Source organism: Takifugu rubripes, chromosome 8 (genome assembly GCF_901000725.2).
Source record: "Takifugu rubripes chromosome 8, fTakRub1.2, whole genome shotgun sequence".
Classification (NCBI taxonomy): Eukaryota; Metazoa; Chordata; class Actinopteri; order Tetraodontiformes; family Tetraodontidae; genus Takifugu; species Takifugu rubripes.
Window position 1 is genome coordinate 2149230 of NC_042292.1, and position 19329 is coordinate 2168558.

General features: G+C 41.2%; 1 protein-coding gene across 12 annotated transcripts; it reads left to right on the plus strand.

The window, feature by feature from the left end:
- Window positions 1–1108: 1108 nt before the first annotated feature.
- LOC101078603 (ATP-dependent RNA helicase DDX3X-like) lies at window positions 1109–19303 on the plus strand. 12 transcript variants are annotated; one of them, XM_011606065.2, is made up of 20 exons: window positions 1109–1446; window positions 2658–2706; window positions 3306–3353; window positions 3561–3647; window positions 3895–4098; window positions 5026–5128; window positions 5232–5342; window positions 5523–5622; window positions 5699–5834; window positions 5918–6015; window positions 7963–8061; window positions 8135–8295; window positions 8374–8518; window positions 8797–8941; window positions 9504–9554; window positions 10866–11047; window positions 11184–11301; window positions 11392–11545; window positions 11632–11753; window positions 13294–19303. In XM_011606065.2, exons 1-20 carry the CDS (start codon window positions 1402–1404, stop codon window positions 13371–13373), a joined length of 2238 nt encoding a protein of 745 aa, XP_011604367.1. In that variant the 5' UTR covers window positions 1109–1401; the 3' UTR covers window positions 13374–19303. The 12 variants fall into 12 exon arrangements, with proteins under 12 accessions (XP_011604367.1, XP_011604370.1, XP_029696899.1 ...); XM_011606068.2 differs by having other exon boundaries at window positions 3588–3647; XM_029841039.1 differs by having other exon boundaries at window positions 3591–3647.
- Window positions 19304–19329: the final 26 nt, after the last annotated feature.

Consider the following 19329-nt stretch of genomic DNA (forward strand, 5'->3'; position numbering starts at 1 on the left):
AACGCTTAAAAAATGCTCAGTGCATGAAATTTTTAATCAGTTATCAGAAAAACTGGATATTGCAGTTGTCAGAAATCCAGTATAGGGTAATATACATAGACATACACAAACATGTGCTTTGTAGGTTATTCTAAACCCAATATTAATTTTAAAGTGTTTTCAAATATTGCCTAATGCCCTCCCCGAATAAACCTTTGGTCTGAAAGATGTCCTTTTTTTTCTTAGGAGCCTCCATAAAGTCTCAGAATTCTATAAGGGTGTTTTTCAGGTAGTTTTCTGGTGGAGTAATGATAAGTGGCAATTTGAGGCCTTTCTAGTAGAAAATAATTAGTGAGTTCATACTATGAAGTGCTTTTAGGATTACTGTCCACTAGCAATTTAGAGACAAGACTTGAATTTATGAGATTTGTACAGAAATATTGCAATTGAACCATAAGAACTCTGATCCAGTACAGTGCACTTTTGTTTCACAGAAGTGACTGGGTTATGAAGGTTCCAGGGAAGGAGACATAATGTGTTGTGCTTCGTTCCTTTTATTTCCCATTCAAAAGACAAATGAAAGAACCCGTCATCAAGGGCAAACAACACGAAGTAGAAAATGTTACTTCCACCACTGTCAGAACCTTTGCACAACATCAACTCACATCAAGGCCTGTTGTTTACAATTAATGTCCAAGAATCTTAATGTTACCCATCTAATATAATAATAATGTTACCAAATCACGACATCTGTATTTTGAAATACACAGACACTAGACGCTATAAAGATGCAATGTCGTGAATTTAGTACGTTTTAGGTCGCTTTTATTTAGAGATGGCAAAATAGGGACAAGTTCTTTCTGAAGTCTCGCGATATCACGGTTAGACTCGTCCGTAAAGGCAGATTGCGTTAATAGCAGCCAACCGGAAATGTGTTCTTTACAAACTTTATCAACGACAAATGTAATACAGTATAGACAAATTAATATCATTTTAGCTTTATGTATGTAATTAATAAAGTCCTATACGTTTACATAATCTGACTTTAATGTATGCGTATATTTATTTGGCAGATTAACAAATTAACAATGTTAAAAGTATTTTTATCTTATTTTGGCGAAGCCGGATATTTTCTTATGCTGCTGATACAAGACGCCTTTACCTCAGCTATAGCTAGAGAGAAAGCCGACATCAGCTGAGTTTACCCCTAAGTACTACAATTTTAGCTGAAATCCTGTTGGTTTATCGCCCTTGGGAGTTTAAGTGTGTCATAGTTGTAAACGGCGTTTAGATATTGAGCTAAGGAGCTAGCTGCCATTTGTCGACAACGCAGGCAAAACGGAGGCAAGGAGAAATAACAAAAACCGACAGACAAAGAGCTCCTTTTCCAGCGACAACATTTTCCCTCCATATTCTATAGTTATGAGTCATGTGGCCGTCGAAGGTGTCCACGGTCTGGAACAGCAGGTAAACATGCAACGAGTCCTGCATTGGAGCGCATTATAGCGGCAGGGATAAGCAGTTAGCTTGCCGGCTAACCCGATGGCACTGCTAGCGAGCTAGCGCTCGAGCTAGTGTAGGGTGCGCTTCATTGTTTCACTCTTAGGACCCAGAAAGGTGGCGTAGTCTCTGACTTCTAGCCATAACTGCACTTTTTCTATATTTTGGTAAATGTTGTTTGTTTATGTGAGCTATATTAAAGAATTCGTCAAAAACATTGAGGAAATTTGACAACAGATTTTACCTTGTAGCGCATGAGTGACGTAATTGACCTACCCCTGTGAGAATATTAAACGCACCCTTTAACTATTATCTTCCTACGCTTGTCTGGTAGCTTGGTACAGTAGTAAAATGGAGGTATGCATTAATAGAAATAATTGCGCTAAGAAGGGTAAAACTGGATACTTTAGCAGATTGCTCTCCTATTGGGTGCAGTATTGCACAGTTTTTACGTTTGTCCCGGCTGTGTCTAGCTCGGGAAAAATATTCTCCTGCGTCACCAGCGACGTAGACTAGCTGTGTCTGACTTGTGAGCCAGTTGGACAGCAGCAGAAGATTATTAAATGTTATTAATTATTGTGATTTGTGCAGTGAATCAGGTCGGATGCACAACGCAGATTTGATGCTAGGGATTAATACATTGTTTTTCTGATCGGAAAATACGAGACGAATTATTTCCACTCATTAGCCAAACACAATGGATGAAACTGTCGTGCACACGAAGGTTACGATTAGCTTTTTATTCCCATGTAATCTTGATGCGAGGGCATGAAATCATTTGTGTGAGTAGTTGGTCGTCCTCTGGTGTGAGGCGTCTGGAACCAGCTGCGTAAACTTGATGACATCATCAGAATGGTGATGGCAGGGTGATGAGGGTCACATTCATGAAGAATGAACACATGCTAGGACCTCAGCAAAACAGTGCCATCGTAGTGTCTATTTTAAATGATAGATTCTTTAATTTGCAGTAATAAATTATTAAAGTAGTGGTAATGGTCTGAAAGTAATGCAAAATTAAAAAAAAAAAAATATCCCCAGTGGTATTTATTGCACACCAATCAGCCAAATGTACTATGTCTAAGAGCATATAATCACTATTACAGTAAATTAGTATCAGACTGAAATGGTGCAGGTTTATTTTTGCAAAGATCTGTAACTTTTTCTGTCTCCATTTCCAGTTGGCTGTACTGGACTTGACTGCAGCAGATGGACAAGGTGGAGGCAACAGTAAGCAGCCAAATGCTTCTTGTTCTCGCATTTGGCAACATACAAACATCCCTAAACAATTATCCGCACCCCCACAAATAGTAAACCTTGGTAGCGAGTGTCACTGGACATACCCATGACAAATAAGAACTAGTTATCCCCTAATTTACCTATTTTCTTTCTCTTTGTATGCTTATCTTTGCTATGGAGGTTATGTAGCAGCTGGCATTTCTTTGCCTGCTAGCAAAATAAATTATGAATGGGATTTAATCCCATTTTCAGGAAACGATAATGGGCCGCGGTGCAGATAGTTCTGGTAATGATCCAGAGTCCCTTACCAACATTTTCCCTCAGCCTGACTTTGAACTTCGAGAAGTCCACGCCAGTCGGCTTTGATCATATAGCAACCCTTGTTTTACCATTGCCTATATCAAGACTACAGATAGAAGTCACAGTAAAGGGGAAATGACCTGCATGGCAAAGATCTGCTCTCACTGAGTGCTTTTTTTTTTTTCGAGTTTTGTAGTGTTTTTGTGTCGTCTGTTTATTTGATCATATGTCAGGTCAGATCAGATCGTAAAATGTTTTGTACATTGTTTACTGACTCTGTTGTTTTGCAGGAAGATACATTCCTCCACATTTAAGAAACAAGGATGCTTCCAAAAATGGTGTGTTGTAGCAAATTAAATAAAGGCCTTGTTCACCAACAAGTAGTCACTCTCACCAACTCAAACCAGTTATCTTAGAATCATGTAACTCAAAGTTTTCAAATTTGGTGTACCAATTAGAAAAAAATGTTCTGACTGTCAAACAGATATGGGTCATTTGATTGATGCATGTATGACTTGTTTTAATTTCTGTGTTTTCAATTCTAGAATTTCAAACACTATCTTCGTGTTCAGCAGGAAATGCCTTTGTTGCTGGCCGACAGGCGGGTTACGCCATTGCACCTGCAGCAAACTGTAAGTCCCTGTCTGACTTAATGATTTAATGTATTTTTTTTTTTTGTTAATTTATTTTAACAACTTTGCAATAACAAACCAATTCATTGTTATTAATTTTAGCTGTACTTGACACTAGCTACTAAAAGAGAAAAATCTTTGCTCTCAGTCATTCGATTAACCCTTCTTTTGCCCAATTTTTTATTTTATTTTTTCAAATTCAAATAAAAAATTTGGGACGGTTAAACTGAGACCTTTTTGTGTGCAGATGGTTGGGATGGAGGACGCAACAATTTTGTAAATGGCTACCATGATAACCGCATGCCCGGTGGTAACTCCTTTAACCGTGGGCCACCTCGTATGGAGCGGGGACGAGGAGGAGTTGGAGGAGGTTACCGCGGTAACAGGGGTGGAGCCTTTAACCCCATCAACCCAGCACAGCCAATGGCCTTTGCTGGCTATGAAGCGAAAGGTTGGTGTTGGGTTCCTGGCATATTTTCCACACTGTTTTACAGCTTAGATTCAGATTCAGATCCTTTAATATTTAATGATTATATCAGTGGTCCAGACAAATACATACCATAACAGTATGATAATGAAATTAAAATAAACTCATTGTTAAACTCATTAAAATGCCAAACTGAGCATAAAGTACAGCTTCAATTAGTTAGTATATCTTTAAGTTACATGCTGAGAACCTAATTTATAAGTTAAGAACTAATAAACATTTAAAGAACCCACCAGTTAGAATCCATCCCAGGACAACATACTGTACATTGGCAGATGTATCAAGAGGTTTACACATCAAAAGTGTGTTCACAAATGTGAATCCTTAACTCTTGGTTGCTCATAGACAATGAAATGGCTCAGGGATTTCTGAAAATGTTGACTTAGGTTAAAGCTTAAGTCTAAAGCTCTCACACCCAGCTACACAGACAGCAAAGATTCTATAATCAAAACTATTCCATTTTTCATCAGCCTTAAATTCTTATATCTTCCAGTTTTACACCAGCCATCAGTAAGATCATTCACCTTTCCATGGTCTGCTCTAGTTGTTCTGCTGTTGTCCTCTCTACAAGGATGCTGCATTAAATATTTAGGAACTGCCATCATTTTTACATTTGCATTCACGGAGACCACTGTTTCGGAGCTAGACCAGACTCTTTAGACCAGGATAGTTTAGTCTGCACTTGTGTTCATGTAAGCATTTGATTTACATTTACATTGCTTAATTAAATCTCAAAATTGTTGTATACAAAGGCATGTTTGAAAAAAATATGTTAGTATTCACATTTCTATGGGCCAGGCTCTGGTTTTCAAGAGAAGTCCTAACTGGCAGGTCCAGCAGCGACAGGGGTCTAGGCTGTCTGCCAATTTATCCTTTTTGTCATCCTGTCAGATGCCGTAGGCTGGAACACTGCTAAGGATGCCTATAATAACTTTGGGAGCAACAGGGGAAAATCAGCATTCTTTAATGATAGAGGCAACGCAAACAGAGGGAGGTGAGATGGCAGCCATTATTGATAACAACCAAGTTTCTCCTAATATTGGCACACTGATCATTGAACATTGAACCCATCATTTAACATGGGGGCGTGTCCGCAGGTTTGAGCACGGAGGATTTGGCGGCGGCGGAGGAAACAGCCGCTGGGTTGAGGAGTCCAGAGATGATGGTGACTGGTCCAAACCAACACCTCGTAATGAACGCCTTGAACAGTGAGTTATTAGATGGGTCACACCAAACGAGGAACACGGAAACACCTGATAAACTGCTTTTTTTGAATATTTTGATTTATTCAGTCTCAGATTTATTTAATTTTTCAGATTCAAGTCATGATTTTAGTAATGGTGAACATTATTCCTATTTAATATATCTGATTGTCTGCTCCTGTGTAGTGAGTTGTTTTCTGGCAGTAATACTGGGATTAATTTTGAGAGATATGATGACATTCCCGTTGAGGCCACAGGACACAACTGCCCTCACCACATTGAAAGTGTAAGTTGCTCTTGTTAAGTAAACCGCATTATTACATTCTTCTGCTTCTATTAATGTGCTTCTTTGTGTGCTATAGTTCCAAGATCTTGATCTGGGTGAGATTATCATGGGAAACATTGCTTTAAGTCGGTACACAAGACCGACTCCTGTCCAGAAGTATGCCATCCCCATTATCAAGTCAAAGCGAGACCTCATGGCCTGTGCACAGACAGGTATTGGTCACACAGCAATGTTATATACTGTAAGGAAATATGTTAAATTTCGCATGTGGGTCAGGCTGACTATGTATCTTCAGGCTCTGGGAAGACTGCAGCATTCCTGTTGCCAATTCTCAGCCAAATCTACACCGAAGGACCAGGAGAAGCTCTTAATGCAGCCAAGGCCTCTGGACAGGTTAGAAATGGCTGTTTTAAACAGGGCCAGATTATTGAACTGTGTTTAAAGTTGTGTCATTTTACAAGAATGGGGAAAAATGACAAATAACAATAATCTATGGAAATGATGAATGAATTCATGCTCTTTATGTTTACTGAACTAATAAATGTACCACTTGTGTCTCATTGAGGTAAACAAAGCAATCTATATATTTTTAGAAAAAATCATTTAAGATCTAGTTAACAAATAAAGATTAAGGCTAATATTATTCTATCTCGGGATTATTTTTTTTTAAACTATAGAGCTTAAATGGGATAAAAATCCAAAAATAGAATAATATCATTTTTATTTTCTTATTCCTAAAATGTACATAAATTGTGTACAATTTTACTAGGGCAGCTATCCATCCATCCATCCACTACCGCTTATCCGGGGTCGGGTCGCGGGGGCAGCAGCCTAAGGAGAGAAGCCCAGACTTCCCTCTCCCCAGCTACCTCCTCCAGCTCATCCGGAGGGATCCCCAGGCGTTCCCAGGCCAGTCGAGAGACATAGTCTCTCCAACGTGTCCTGGGTCTCCCCGGGGGTCTCCTACTGGAGGGACATGCCCTGAACACCTCACCAGGGAGGCGTCCAGGGGGCATCCTAACTAGATGCCCAAGCCACCCCATCTGGCTCCTCTCAACGCGGAGGAGCAGCGACTCTACTCCGAGCTCCTCCCGGATGGCAGAGCTTCTCACCCTATCTCTAAGGGAGAGCCCAGCCACCCTACAGAGGAAGCTCATTTCAGCCGCTTGTACCCGTGATCTTCAGATCAGGGGGGCTGTTCTTCCCAATCACACCTCTCCAGGTCACACTGTCATTGCCAACGTGAGCATTGAAGTCACCCAGGAGGACGAGGGAGCCCCCAGAAGGGGCACTCTCCAGCACTCCCTCTAAGGACTCCAAAAAGGGTGGATACGCTGAACTGCTGTTTGGACCATAGGCACAAACAACAGTCAGGATCCGTCCCCCCACCCGAAGGCGAAGGGAGGCTACCCTCTCATCCACCGGGGTAAACTCCAATACACAGGCACTGAGATGGGGAGCAACCAGAATTGCCACCCCTGCCTGTTGCCTCTCACCATCGGCAACTCCAGAGTGGTAGAGAGTCCAACCCCTCTCGACTGGTTCCAGAGCCCTTGCCGTGCGTCGAGGTGAGGCCAACTATATCTAGTCGGAACTTCTCAACCTCGCGCACCAACTCAGGCTCCTTTCCCACCAGAGAGGTGACATTCCATGTCCCTAGAGCCAGTTTATGCAGCCGGGGATCAGACCGCCAAGGTCCCTGCCTCCGGCTGCTACCCAAAACACAATGCACCCGACCCCCTTGGCCCCTCCTGCAGGTGGTGAGCCCACGGGAAGGGGGTCCCATGTTGCCTCTTCGAGCTGTGCCCGGCCGGACTCCATGGGCAGAGGTCCGGCCACCAGGCGCTCGCCAACATGCCCCACCCCCAGGCCTGGCTCCAGGAGGGGGCCCCGGTGACCCGCATCCGGGCAAGGGAAACTTGGTACCAATGTTGTTATTCATCATCAGGAGGTCTGGGCTACGCTTCGTCTGATCCCTCACCTAGGACCTGTTTGCCATGGGTGGCTCTACCAGGGGCATATAACGCCCCAGACAACGGAGCTCCTGGGATCACTGGGACACGCAAACCCCTCCACCACGATAAGGTGGTAGCCCAGGGAGGGGCAGCTACAGATTTTAAAATACTTCCCAAAAGTGTGATTATATGTCATTCATAACTCTATAAAAAAGTAAAAGAACCAAAGACATTTTTTTTTTTTTTACTAGACCACAATAAGAGAAAACATTTAAATAATAGATTCATTCTTCATTGATGTCTACATTTGCAAGGGCAATTGTGCATTTAGCGTCTTAGCAACATTCTAGAAACTCAAAATTCAATCATTGTATCTTTATTTTAGGAAAATGGAAAGTACGGCCGTCGCAAGCAGTTCCCGATTTCTCTGATCCTGGCTCCAACCAGAGAACTGGCTCTGCAAATATACGATGAAGCCAGGAAGGTAGGTTTACACAGTAGAGCTAAAATATTGTCCCTAAGTGCAGTCTTGTTTAACCTTCGTGTCTGTTGTCTAGTTTTCCTACAGATCCAAAGTGCGACCTTGTGTTGTCTATGGTGGAGCAGACATTGGTCAGCAGATCAGAGATCTGGAGAGAGGCTGCCACCTGCTGGTGGCAACTCCAGGAAGACTGGTAGACATGATGGAGAGGGGAAAGATCGGGCTGGACTACTGCAAGTAAGACATGGCAAGAACAGGCGTTTGATTTGATAACAGTAAGATTTAAATGTTATTTAATGGCGTCTGTCACCACAGCTACCTGGTCTTAGATGAAGCTGATCGCATGCTGGATATGGGCTTTGAACCCCAGATAAGACGTATTGTGGAACAGGACACCATGCCACATAAAGGCATTCGACACACCATGATGTTCAGTGCTACCTTTCCTAAAGAGATTCAGGTGCTTATTTCATAAAATTAGATCTCCCTAAAACTAAAACCTCTGCCATTTGATCATAGTTCCTTGCTGCATTAACTAGTTGTCCTCCATATGAGCAATACAGTGGCATCCATTTATATGTGGTTTTCATTAAGTAATTTTTATCATCTTTATGCAATGTCCAAATATCTTGGATACTGGATTATTTATGCTATTTCTATAGAAATGAAGGCACTATGTTTTTAAGGCTTTAAACTAGATTATACTACACACATCATAAAATGTATAAATATTTGTAGATCCTGGCCAGGGACTTCCTGGAGGACTATATCTTCCTGGCAGTGGGCCGAGTTGGCTCCACTTCTGAGAATATTACTCAGAAGGTGGTGTGGGTGGAGGAGAGTGACAAGAGGTCTTTTCTGCTGGACCTGCTCAGTGCTACAGGTGAGATGTGTACTAACATTGCATCTACATGACGCAAGCCACAACCTATATTAATCTATACTGCCATTTTATGAAAAATTTGAGATTGTTTATACCCGTTTTGCATGTTCTTCGCCTTTATCAACACTCGAAATTATATCCACCACTCAGATGTTTTACACCTGCAGGGCCTGATCACGGAAAATGGTTGTTTGACAAAGAGTCATTCATACAAAATTATGCAACTAAATACACAGACTATCATATACCTGCACAGAGCTTCACTGTCATTCATCAGGATGGGGTAGAAAGGGAAAAATAAAGGTGGTTACTGCTGGCATTGAATTCAGAATTCTATTTATAGTTACAAAAGGCAGTTATGTCAAATAGCAGGATTACCACAGTCTTTTTCCCCCCACTCTTTTAGATAGTTTAGCTCCCCCTAATACATCCTTGTACAAACTCAATCATTATGCATTCATCATGTTGTCATTTTCCCATCCCTGCCAACACATTCTGTGGTATACATTTCTGCTGGTGACTGAGTTTACATATTGGTGGTTTGGTGTGGTTTTATCCCAAGTCATCCCCAGTGAGGTTCAGGACAATACTGGAGACAACATAGAGAAACCTGGTAAGACCCCGAATGCTTAAAATAGTCTATGTCTTCACATACATTGTGTTTTCATTCAGGATAATTTTCTGTTCCTTTTAGTTTGGTGGATCATTTGTTTGCTAAGCTTTCTGAACATCATACATGGCTGCTTACAGTATTTTATTTTATTTTTTTATGGCATCATTCTGTTTGGTATGTTGCTGCTGTCCTCATGTCAGACCCAAAGCCTTGATAGAGAGAGTCTGGTTATGTGGTAAAGTGGGTAATCATTGAGGAACAAGTGTGACCAAACTCTTTCCATCAGTGGTGTCAGTGCCTGCTAAACAACTCAGAGCTGCTAGTTATTTTTCTTGTGAATATTTTCAATCCACTCTACACTGCCTGCTGCATTATTCTGCTCATAGAGTAATGTCTAATATCTGGTAATGTGATTGGAGCAATTCAAACCAAGTCAGGTGCATGTTAATAGGCATCAGAACAGGGACACAAACAACCTCTTAATAAACTTGTTTATGATTTATTTATATAAATACTCACTATTCCTGTCAGGATAATGCAAAATGTTTTGTTTAAATTGGAACCAGTTAGAACACAGTAGTGAATTCTCTACCATGTGTATTTTGTGTACAACCAAGTCTTATGTTAGAGTTTTTGGGGTTTTTTTTATGACCAAATACGAATGACTGACAGTTATACTGCAGAAGACATGTAACCTCTTGATATCTCATTACCTGACGCAGAGTTAAACAGTTGCAATTGGATGAAGGTCCAAAAGGAACAAAAATGGAGCAATCAGTCAGATTTTGATGGTGATGTGGATCTTGAATGATTGAACCAATATAAATTCAACTCTGCTGTGCTCCATGGTTTATAATATTACAATATTACATTTACTGCCAAATCTTGTTTTAATTCTTCTGAGATAACAATATTCGCTTTGCACCTAACTTCTTAACTGCGCTCTAGACTGATCCATCTCTTTATATTCTAAATAAAATACTTTATTTGCAGTGGCAATAGTGAGCAGTATTTTCAAAAATATGTAAAGCAAAACTACATGAAATACAAATATATTTAGTAAAACCTGGCAGTCACAGTGGGATGATTTCTGTTGGATATTTTATATAAATAATATAAGCCAAAAAAGTTCTTCACATTGGAGTCAGATCTTGGTCTGGATCACCTCTAAATCAATTGCCACTAAATTGATTCAAGAGCCACTGGTGGGGAAAAAGAAAACTTCTATTTGTTTTTGCATAATCCTGTTAAATATATAAAAGTCAACATAAAGTACTATTGAACATCAGATGCACGTTTTCTGTCCTGCAGGAAAGGACTCGTTGACTCTGGTTTTTGTGGAGACAAAGAAAGGTGCTGATGCCTTGGAGGACTTCCTGTATCGAGAGGGGTATGCTTGCACCAGTATCCATGGTGACCGCTCCCAGAGAGATCGTGAGGAGGCCCTCAGTCAATTTAGATCAGGAAAATGTCCCATTCTGGTGGCCACAGCGGTCAGTATATACGCTCTGGTAACATGTAAAATCTGAGCACAAAATCACTGCCTTTTTAAATGATTATGACACCTCCTTGTATGCAAGTGCAACTTTTAAGTTTTTGTTATCCTTTTTGTTTTATTTATATGCTCAGGTAGCTGCTCGAGGTCTGGACATCTCCAACGTGAAGCATGTTATCAACTTTGACCTGCCCAGTGACATAGAGGAGTATGTCCACCGTATTGGACGTACAGGACGTGTCGGGAATCTGGGTAAGACTTGAAATAATATCATTAGTCGCAAAAGAATGAGAATTCCAGAAGAATGAGAATCAGTGCTACTGGGATTTATTTACATTATAGGACTGGCAACATCTTTCTTTAATGATAAAAATGGGAACATCACTAAGGACCTACTGGACATCCTTGGTGAGGCCAAACAAGAAATTCCGTCTTGGCTCGAGAGCCTGGCCTATGAACACCAGCATAAGAGCAGCACCAGGGGGCGCTCTAAGAGGTTAAACACACACTTTCTCCACCCGAGTAGTCAGAATGAACTTGTTAGATTTTGTTTTCTTTAAACTTTGGGGTTTTTACTACTAGGTTTGCTGGTGGCTTTGGAGCTCGTGATTATCGCCAGACTGCTGCAGGAGGCAACGCGGGAGGCTTTGCAGGACGTGGTCGCAACCAGGGAGGACATGGAGGGGCGCGTGGCTTTGGAGGAGGTGAGAACCTCAGAATTATATTTCAAGAGTTTTTAGCATAACTACTTGTGTTCAAAACTCAGCACTGTGTGGGTTTTTTTTTTCATTTTATATACTGTAATTTCTGGACTATAGAGCGCACCTGATTAAAAGCTGCATAATCTAATTTTAGAAAGAAAATCAATTTTGTACTTATACAAGCCGCACCTGTCTATAAGCCGCATTGAAACATAGGTCACGGAAGAACTCAGACGCAGACTTCTGCCAGCTTAAAGCTCCACTTTACACTGAAAGTTGCAAAAAATAACATTTACAACGAACAAAAACAGGGTTAACACCAACCTGAACCCACAGACACACTGCCACAAAGCATGCTGGGAAATTCCCACACTGACCCTCCCCAACACGCTACACAACCTTTGCTTTTCTTTTTAAACAGTGCCTGTGACGTGGCAGTAACACAGCAGCAATACGGCAGTAACACAGCAGCAATACGGCAGTAACACTAACAGGGCTGGTTAAAAAAACATACCGGTAAAATTTCTTCTTGCATTTTCCATGATGAGGGTCTGTTTATGCTAATTTTATTCATACACAAAGCGCGAAGTTGCACTAAACTTGCATCTTCCTCGACACATATATTCCACCCGTCTCTCTTACCTTTTCTGCTCGAGCGCCCCTAGCGGCCGATAGAAAAAATACATAAATAAGCCGCACCGTAGAATAAGCCGCAGTGTTTAAAGTGTAGGAAAAAAGCAGCGGTTTATAGTCCGGAAATTACAGTATATAGTATATATCTATATACACACTTTCTGCCTGGCCAAAAGAAAGCCACCACCAATAAGCTCCTGCAATGTCACAAGATTTATTTCCATCTAGTGTTGCTATAATTTTTCACTAAGATCTTGTATTGATGATGAAAGGGTCGGACACAAAGCCTTCTCAATCACATCTCAGAGATTTCCATAAGGGGTTACACTTTGTGGTGGCCAATCCACATGTGAAAAGGATGTTTTAGGCTCCCTAAACCACCGTTTTACAATCGGAACCCGATGCATCCTGGTATTGTCATCTTGGAAAATATCCGTGACACCAGGGAAAGAAAGAGCCGATGATGGAATAACCTGATCATGGACCTTTAATATATACTGGACCTGGACCAGAGCAACTGCAGCCACCCCAGATCAGAGCACTGCCCCCACAGGCAGGTGGGGGCATGCCTTTGTTCTTGCCCTGATGCCCCCATCACTCTGGAACAGGGTAAATCTGGACTCATCAGACCATGTGACCTTCTTCCATTTACTATTACTATAAGTCAGCTGTTTAAACTCCTCTACAAAAGTGACCTGCTGATTTATTCACCAACCACGCTGCAAGAAAATAAGCTGGCTAGCAGTTTACCGTATATTTAATAATGCTAATTGACTCACATGATGTAATGCTATTTTAGTATTGCTAATATAAGTTAACACTGGGTTCAGTAAGAATGCAAGGCTAGATTTTTGGACAATATAATCTTTAATGGGGACATTTTCCTTTCTTTGTTTTCTGTTTCTTTCAGGTGGTTTTGGTAACTTCTACACCAGTGATGGCTATGGAGGCAACTACTCACACTCTCAAGTTGACTGGTGGGGCAATTAGGGTTCCTCCACACATCTCACTCATCCCTTTTCCTTAATGTCATTCATTCTCCTTCCCTCCCTTTCCCCAAGGTCCTTGTGCATGTTATTCAAGTATTTATACTCAGTTATATAGCGCTCCTTCATTCCTTTTCACTCACAACTTGTATTTCCTTCTAAGATGTTTGGTCCTTTCCATTTTCACTCTCATCTGTACATCCCTATCTTTCTAAATTACAAACTTCTGAAAGAGGGTTGGTTCTAAAGGGATTTTTCAGTTGGTTATTTCTCTAAATAAGCTCTGGACTTGGATTGTTAGCATTTAGCTAGCAGAATTTGATTTTTGAGTAATTATGTTTTGAACTAAATTTGCTTGGAGAAAAATAACCAATGAAACTAAAAGTCCCTTTAATCCACGAGGATTCGATGGGCACTTCAAATTCACAGCGAATACCAGTGGAGAAATTCATACTTTGTCACTTTAGATTTGTGTTTTAGCTTCATGTCGTTGTTGTCTGCAGGCTTTCCTATATACCTTCACCACATGTCATCTTTGTAAAGCATGGCCATGTTGTAAACCACCGGCCAAACACTTTTATAAAATACTGCGCAGAGATGTCAAACCTGAGCAAAACAATGTGTCTGCATATAAATCAAAAGACAGGAACTAGCTGAAGCTTCTTCACTCGATGACATGGCAGAGGCCACAGAAACAGTGTTGAGAATTGTCACTGGGACACCAGCACATCCCCATTTGCAGTGATCCTGTTTCTATAGCAACTACAAACAACATTTTCTTGTTTGAATCACAACATTATGGAGGATCATTTGTTTCTGTACTGTGCCTTTAAAACAAAAAAATTGGAATTCTCTGTATTTTCCTCTAATTTTTTCTTCACGCGAATCACAACTGGCTTCAAAATTGTCCAGCTGTCACTTCAAGAAAAAAGATGTATATTTACTGTCATGTTCAGGTTTAAATGTGTTTGTTTTTCTGTTTAAAGGAGACAAACAAGAATTGACCTAAATCAAACCTTGGCAAAATCAAAACTAACAAAAACTGATGAGGAAATTCAAAGCTTTTCCTTATCTGTCTATTGGAGTTTAAATTCACCAGGAGGCCTCTTATGAGCTGATCCTAAAAAGCATATGCCGCTGAACCACGGAGTTTTCTTTCCCGTCATTTGAAATGGGACTGAAAAAGGGTTGAGAGCTGTGGTTTTATGCCTTTTGGAAATCAAGTTCTGCCTCTTGTTGACCTACACGTCACATCCACAGCTCATCTTTGAGCTAGACTTTGGGTTTCTCAAAGCCATCTTGTCACTAAGTGTTGGGTCACGTGTCGTCAGCCACAGAGTCAATGATGTGCGGACAAATCCCATCAGACTATGTTAGATTGCAGATTTGCTTTCTGTATTTTGTACAGCGGATTTTAATAGTAGTTTTCTTGGGGAGAACTGAACTTTAACCTTTCTATGATTCGCCTCCTTATTGAACTTGCTTGTGACAGCAGCATTGCGTCGGTACATTTCTACCTGTATGGTTTGTTAGAGGTGTAGTTAAAGGTCACCGTCGGTTGGTCAGGACAACACAAACCCGCAGACTGTTCTGACCAAAGAATGTAGTTCGATGTTGCTTGTTGCACTAGTGACCACATTAGAAGAGAATTTGTTTTACTAAGGTCTGTGGCTGTCCAGCTGACTCTTAGTGCCACTATGTTATTGGGAAACTCTTCCACCACTTCTTTCAAGGGGACAAATGACAAAATAAAAGAAAAAAAAACTACAAAGAGATCCAAATTTTTTTCGCTCACTCTATCCTGGAGAGTCACATAAAGTTTCTTCTCTAAAACAAGTCACTCCGGTTTCTTTGTCGGGTCTATTTGATCCTTTGAGGTCAGGGATAAACGTAGAGCATTTGTTTCATAGCGGAGGTTGTCGGGGATGTAGAGTCACTTAAACCGCTGCTTGTAGAGCAGACATGTTGAGGAAGGTCCATGGGATTTTGTGACCATCTTTTATACTCAGCATTTTACAAACAACTCCCCCTTCTCATCCCTCCCCCAGCTTTTCTGATGCTTGTTGACTCAACGAGTATCGGTGTTGTTTTCTCTACCTCTACACTGTTGTGACCAAGTCCACATTTCCATAAGTTCTCAAATGTATTCCTTCTTAAGGCAGCAGACTTTTCTTTTTCAAGCCCACTTGTAACACGGTGTATTTGAAGTTCATTGAATTTTGACATGCGCATCATTCTTTTGGAGTATTTCTAAAACGGCTTCCAACAGAACACGTGGTGTAACGGACTTGGTTGTTTAAGTTCAGTCCAGGTTGCCAGCTCCATGTGCTGATGGGCTCTAGTCAGTTTGGCTTGATTTCTATCCTGTTAGAAGTCTGTACTGGCAGCACTTATGCATTTGTTCTCAGCTATTTCACATTAATTGGGCTGTTTTTCTTCTATACCCAGATACAGTCTACTCCTATTTTCAAGTTTAGCCTCCAAGAGAGCATTTAGTCCTAAGTCCTAACCCAGCTGAGGAAGATGCATATGAGTGAAACGAGCTAACGGTGTCACACACATGCACACACACACATAGTTGTTGATCTCATGGATCCCTGGTCAGATTCACTCGGCCCTGCTGTGAAACCAGACCAAAATTGGCAGTTTGACCTGCACCTCTCATCCCAGAATGGAAAATACCTCCACTGAGCATGTGGAGGGTGCCAACAGCAGAATCTCTCCACAGGAAAAAATCCTCTGCTGCCACCTGTTGGGAAAGATCATTCACCGTAGTCTTAATTTCTATTCAGATAAATGAAGGAAGGAGAAAATCTTGGGTTTATTTCAACATCTTCGAAAAGGTGTCTCCACCATACCTTTGAATGATTGTGTTCATTCTAAGTGTAACAGTAAGTTGGTGGCAGTTATCAGACTTATTGTTGTAATCAACGTGTTTACACAAAAATGAAGCATTTAGTGGGAAATTCCTTTGAAAATAAATGTGAATGTTGTTGTTTTTTGGTCAAGGAATTATATCAGAGCTAGAAGAGAAAATTAAAAAAAAAAAAGTGGTGAGTAAGATCACCTAAAAGTTGAATTATTTTATTGTTTGTTTGTTTGTTTTTCTATGGGTTGTGCAAAGGCTTGTAGGGCATCGTATTATGGACAGTTGTTACAGCATCAAGGATGCAGGATTTTTATCTAATAGCAGGATGTTGTTGTTGTTGTTGTTGTTTGGGTATTTGGCAGTTATTAATCAGTTTACTTGAAGCCACATGATTTGGGTTTTTGTAACCGATACTGAGGAGGAGCAGAACCACAGCCCAATCCAGTCCCGTCATTTCAACTCCCCCTGCTACTATATGATCATGTTAACTCATCCAGTCGAGAAACATGAACGTGATCATTGGTTTAAAAGAATTCAAGTGCACCTTCACTTTTAAAACTAGTTAGATTTTACAGTTTGGACGGCCCACAGGAAGCTACTGCTCATCAAGAGCTGATTGACAACGGAGAATATGACAATCAGCAGATCACCATTCAGACGACCTTTACAGGCCTAAACTGTGTGGACCAGCTGTCGTGGGTGCGCTCATTTGAGAAATACAAATGAGGTTGTGTTTTTTTTTTGTTTTTTAGCCACGCTCAGCATTATGATTTATTTCACTGACACTTTCTTGCAACATTGAGGGGGTTCTGAGCATTTAGCTCTCAGATTTCCTGCTTGATGCCACCATGAATTTCCTCTTCAGTGAGCCCGGCCTCCTGCCATTCACTAAAACTGTTGCAGAGGTCACAGCATTTCAAGTGGGATGACGATTGTAGAACATATGCAATATTTTGGTGTTTTATAACTATGCCCAAATTCCACATTGTAGGTCATTGAAACACAAACTTGCATGTCTTGCTGACATGCTTGGCGTTCACTTACTTTGGTGATTGCAGCTACGTTACTCAATAGTCATTGCATGTAGCAGCACAGCTAACAGCTACATTCTTTGTTCAACAGTGACAAGTGTAGTTGCGTAAAGCAACGTGCACATTTAATCTGTCAGTTCTAAGGAGAGCGGTTACATTCGTCACCTGGGAAGCAAAATTAACTTTGTTTGGCCTTTGGCTTTAATTCTGTGCTCCAGATGTGTCATCATAGCTCCTTTTATTATCATCATGCTATGAAACAAGACGGAGTGATGGTGGCTACTCGAAAGCCCTTGGAAAAATCCACAGTAGAACATTTGGGTACCAGTTGAGCTTCCACTCCTGAGCTTGACATGATGTGTGAATAATGTGCACGAGCACTGTCAATGGCGTGCTCGCCACCTTTAAATCGAGTCAGTCAGGGCTGGGGTGTGTTTGGCAAAAAAAGGATTCTCCCAAAACTGCAGATTAAAGAGGAATCGCGTGGGTTTAGGAGCGGCTGTGTGGTTGGCTGTTGTTAAATTCCTGCTCCTGAAACATTTTGTGCCATTTGTGTTTGTGAATAACTTCTCCACGTTCGGCGGCACAGCGGCGGGGCTGCATGTATGGGAATGTAGGCCAGTAAACGCGAAACATTTGATTTGTACTCATTACAGTGGCCACCATCAGCTCGGTGGTGCCTGAACCCGCAATGCGCCAATATAGGCCACGTGAGCTCCGTGCTCACCTGGAAACCACCAATGTAGCGCCAAGTTTGACAGGAGGGAAAGTCACCCGTGCCCTTTTTTTTCCTCTGGAAGAAGGCCTCATTTAGAAGTCTAGCACTTTACCTTTTGAACATTTTCAAAACCTTTTGATGCCTTAAATTCACAGCTGATGCCCAGCCCCGGTGGAGCAGGAAGACGAGCTTTACTCCAAATAGGAACAAGCATAGCCGCGGCGGCCCAGAGGTCGCCGGGAGCGTGTCAGTTAAAGGAACAATTCATGGTGCTATGCTTCCTTTGCTGCGGCCCGCAGGCCTGTGATGTAGGAAAACTTTAAAGCCCTCAGTTTAACAGAGAAAAAAAAAAGACATTCAGATCAAAACCTCTGAGAGGTACGAGAGTGTAGCACAGCCAGGTGTCAAAAAAAGAGGTTTCTTTCTACGGGTGAGTGTGTGTTTGAGTGTGGACGTTGTTCTGACAGGAAACCTTTTTTTGGGACCAGGTGGAGTTGTAGTTCACAGCAACTGTAAAAACAAAGCCATTTGCACACAGTTCTTGAATATACTTTTGACTGCTGATTTGTGTAATTTATCAAGCCTTTGTAGGAAATATTTATTTTTATAAGCTTCATACGAAAGTTGATATTTTACAAAGTGACTTGACCAAAAGACAGTAAACAGAAACACTGGCACTTGAATGTTGAATGTCATTGGTATGAGTGAAAATTTCTATTTTTCTGGGGTAGTGTGAGCTTTTTAATGTTAAAAATTGCATCGTGTAGCTGTTTCTTTCGCTGTGTCACCGTAACGACCGGATCGCGAATACAGATGACATCGTTTCCATGTCGGACCATCCTGAATGGCACATCATAGATGCTGACACTTCTGTCAGGCCCCAGTCAGCGATCCGGGCTTTTAGGAATACGACCTCCCTGTTCCACCACTGGGATTCGGCTCCAAGTGTTTAATATCGTGTTATGATGGATAGTTCAGGCCAATCTGGGTGCCATTCCTTTGAAAAATGTAGCCTCCCCTTGAGTAAAGAGTAAAAACGAGCTAGTCAAGATGTGCCGGAGGTGTCGTTTTTATTTGCGTTGTCGTGACGATGACACACGGAGAAATGTCCTACACAGGTTACCTTTAAAGTCACATTGGACTCGGTATCAGATCCACAGACCTGTTGGCGCAACGGGTTCCATTGCCAATAATAATTAACCACAAACACCAATTCTGAAATTGGCAAACCAAATTTGAGACAATTCCATCATCTATGCCAAGGTTTGGATTAATAGAAAAATTTAAAAATCGTGATCAAAGACCATTTTGTAAAATAAAAAAAATAAAAAAACATGCAGTA

Bases quoted from the DNA above. Each gene is read 5' to 3' on its own strand.
- LOC101078603 (XM_011606065.2), top strand. From the start codon at position 1,402: ATGAGTCATGTGGCCGTCGAAGGTGTCCACGGTCTGGAACAGCAG. The intron at 1,447-2,657 runs GTAAACATGCAA...CTCCATTTCCAG, and splicing joins TCCACGGTCTGGAACAGCAG to TTGGCTGTACTGGACTTGAC. The intron at 11,754-13,293 runs GTGAGAACCTCA...TGTTTCTTTCAG, and splicing joins GGCGCGTGGCTTTGGAGGAG to GTGGTTTTGGTAACTTCTAC.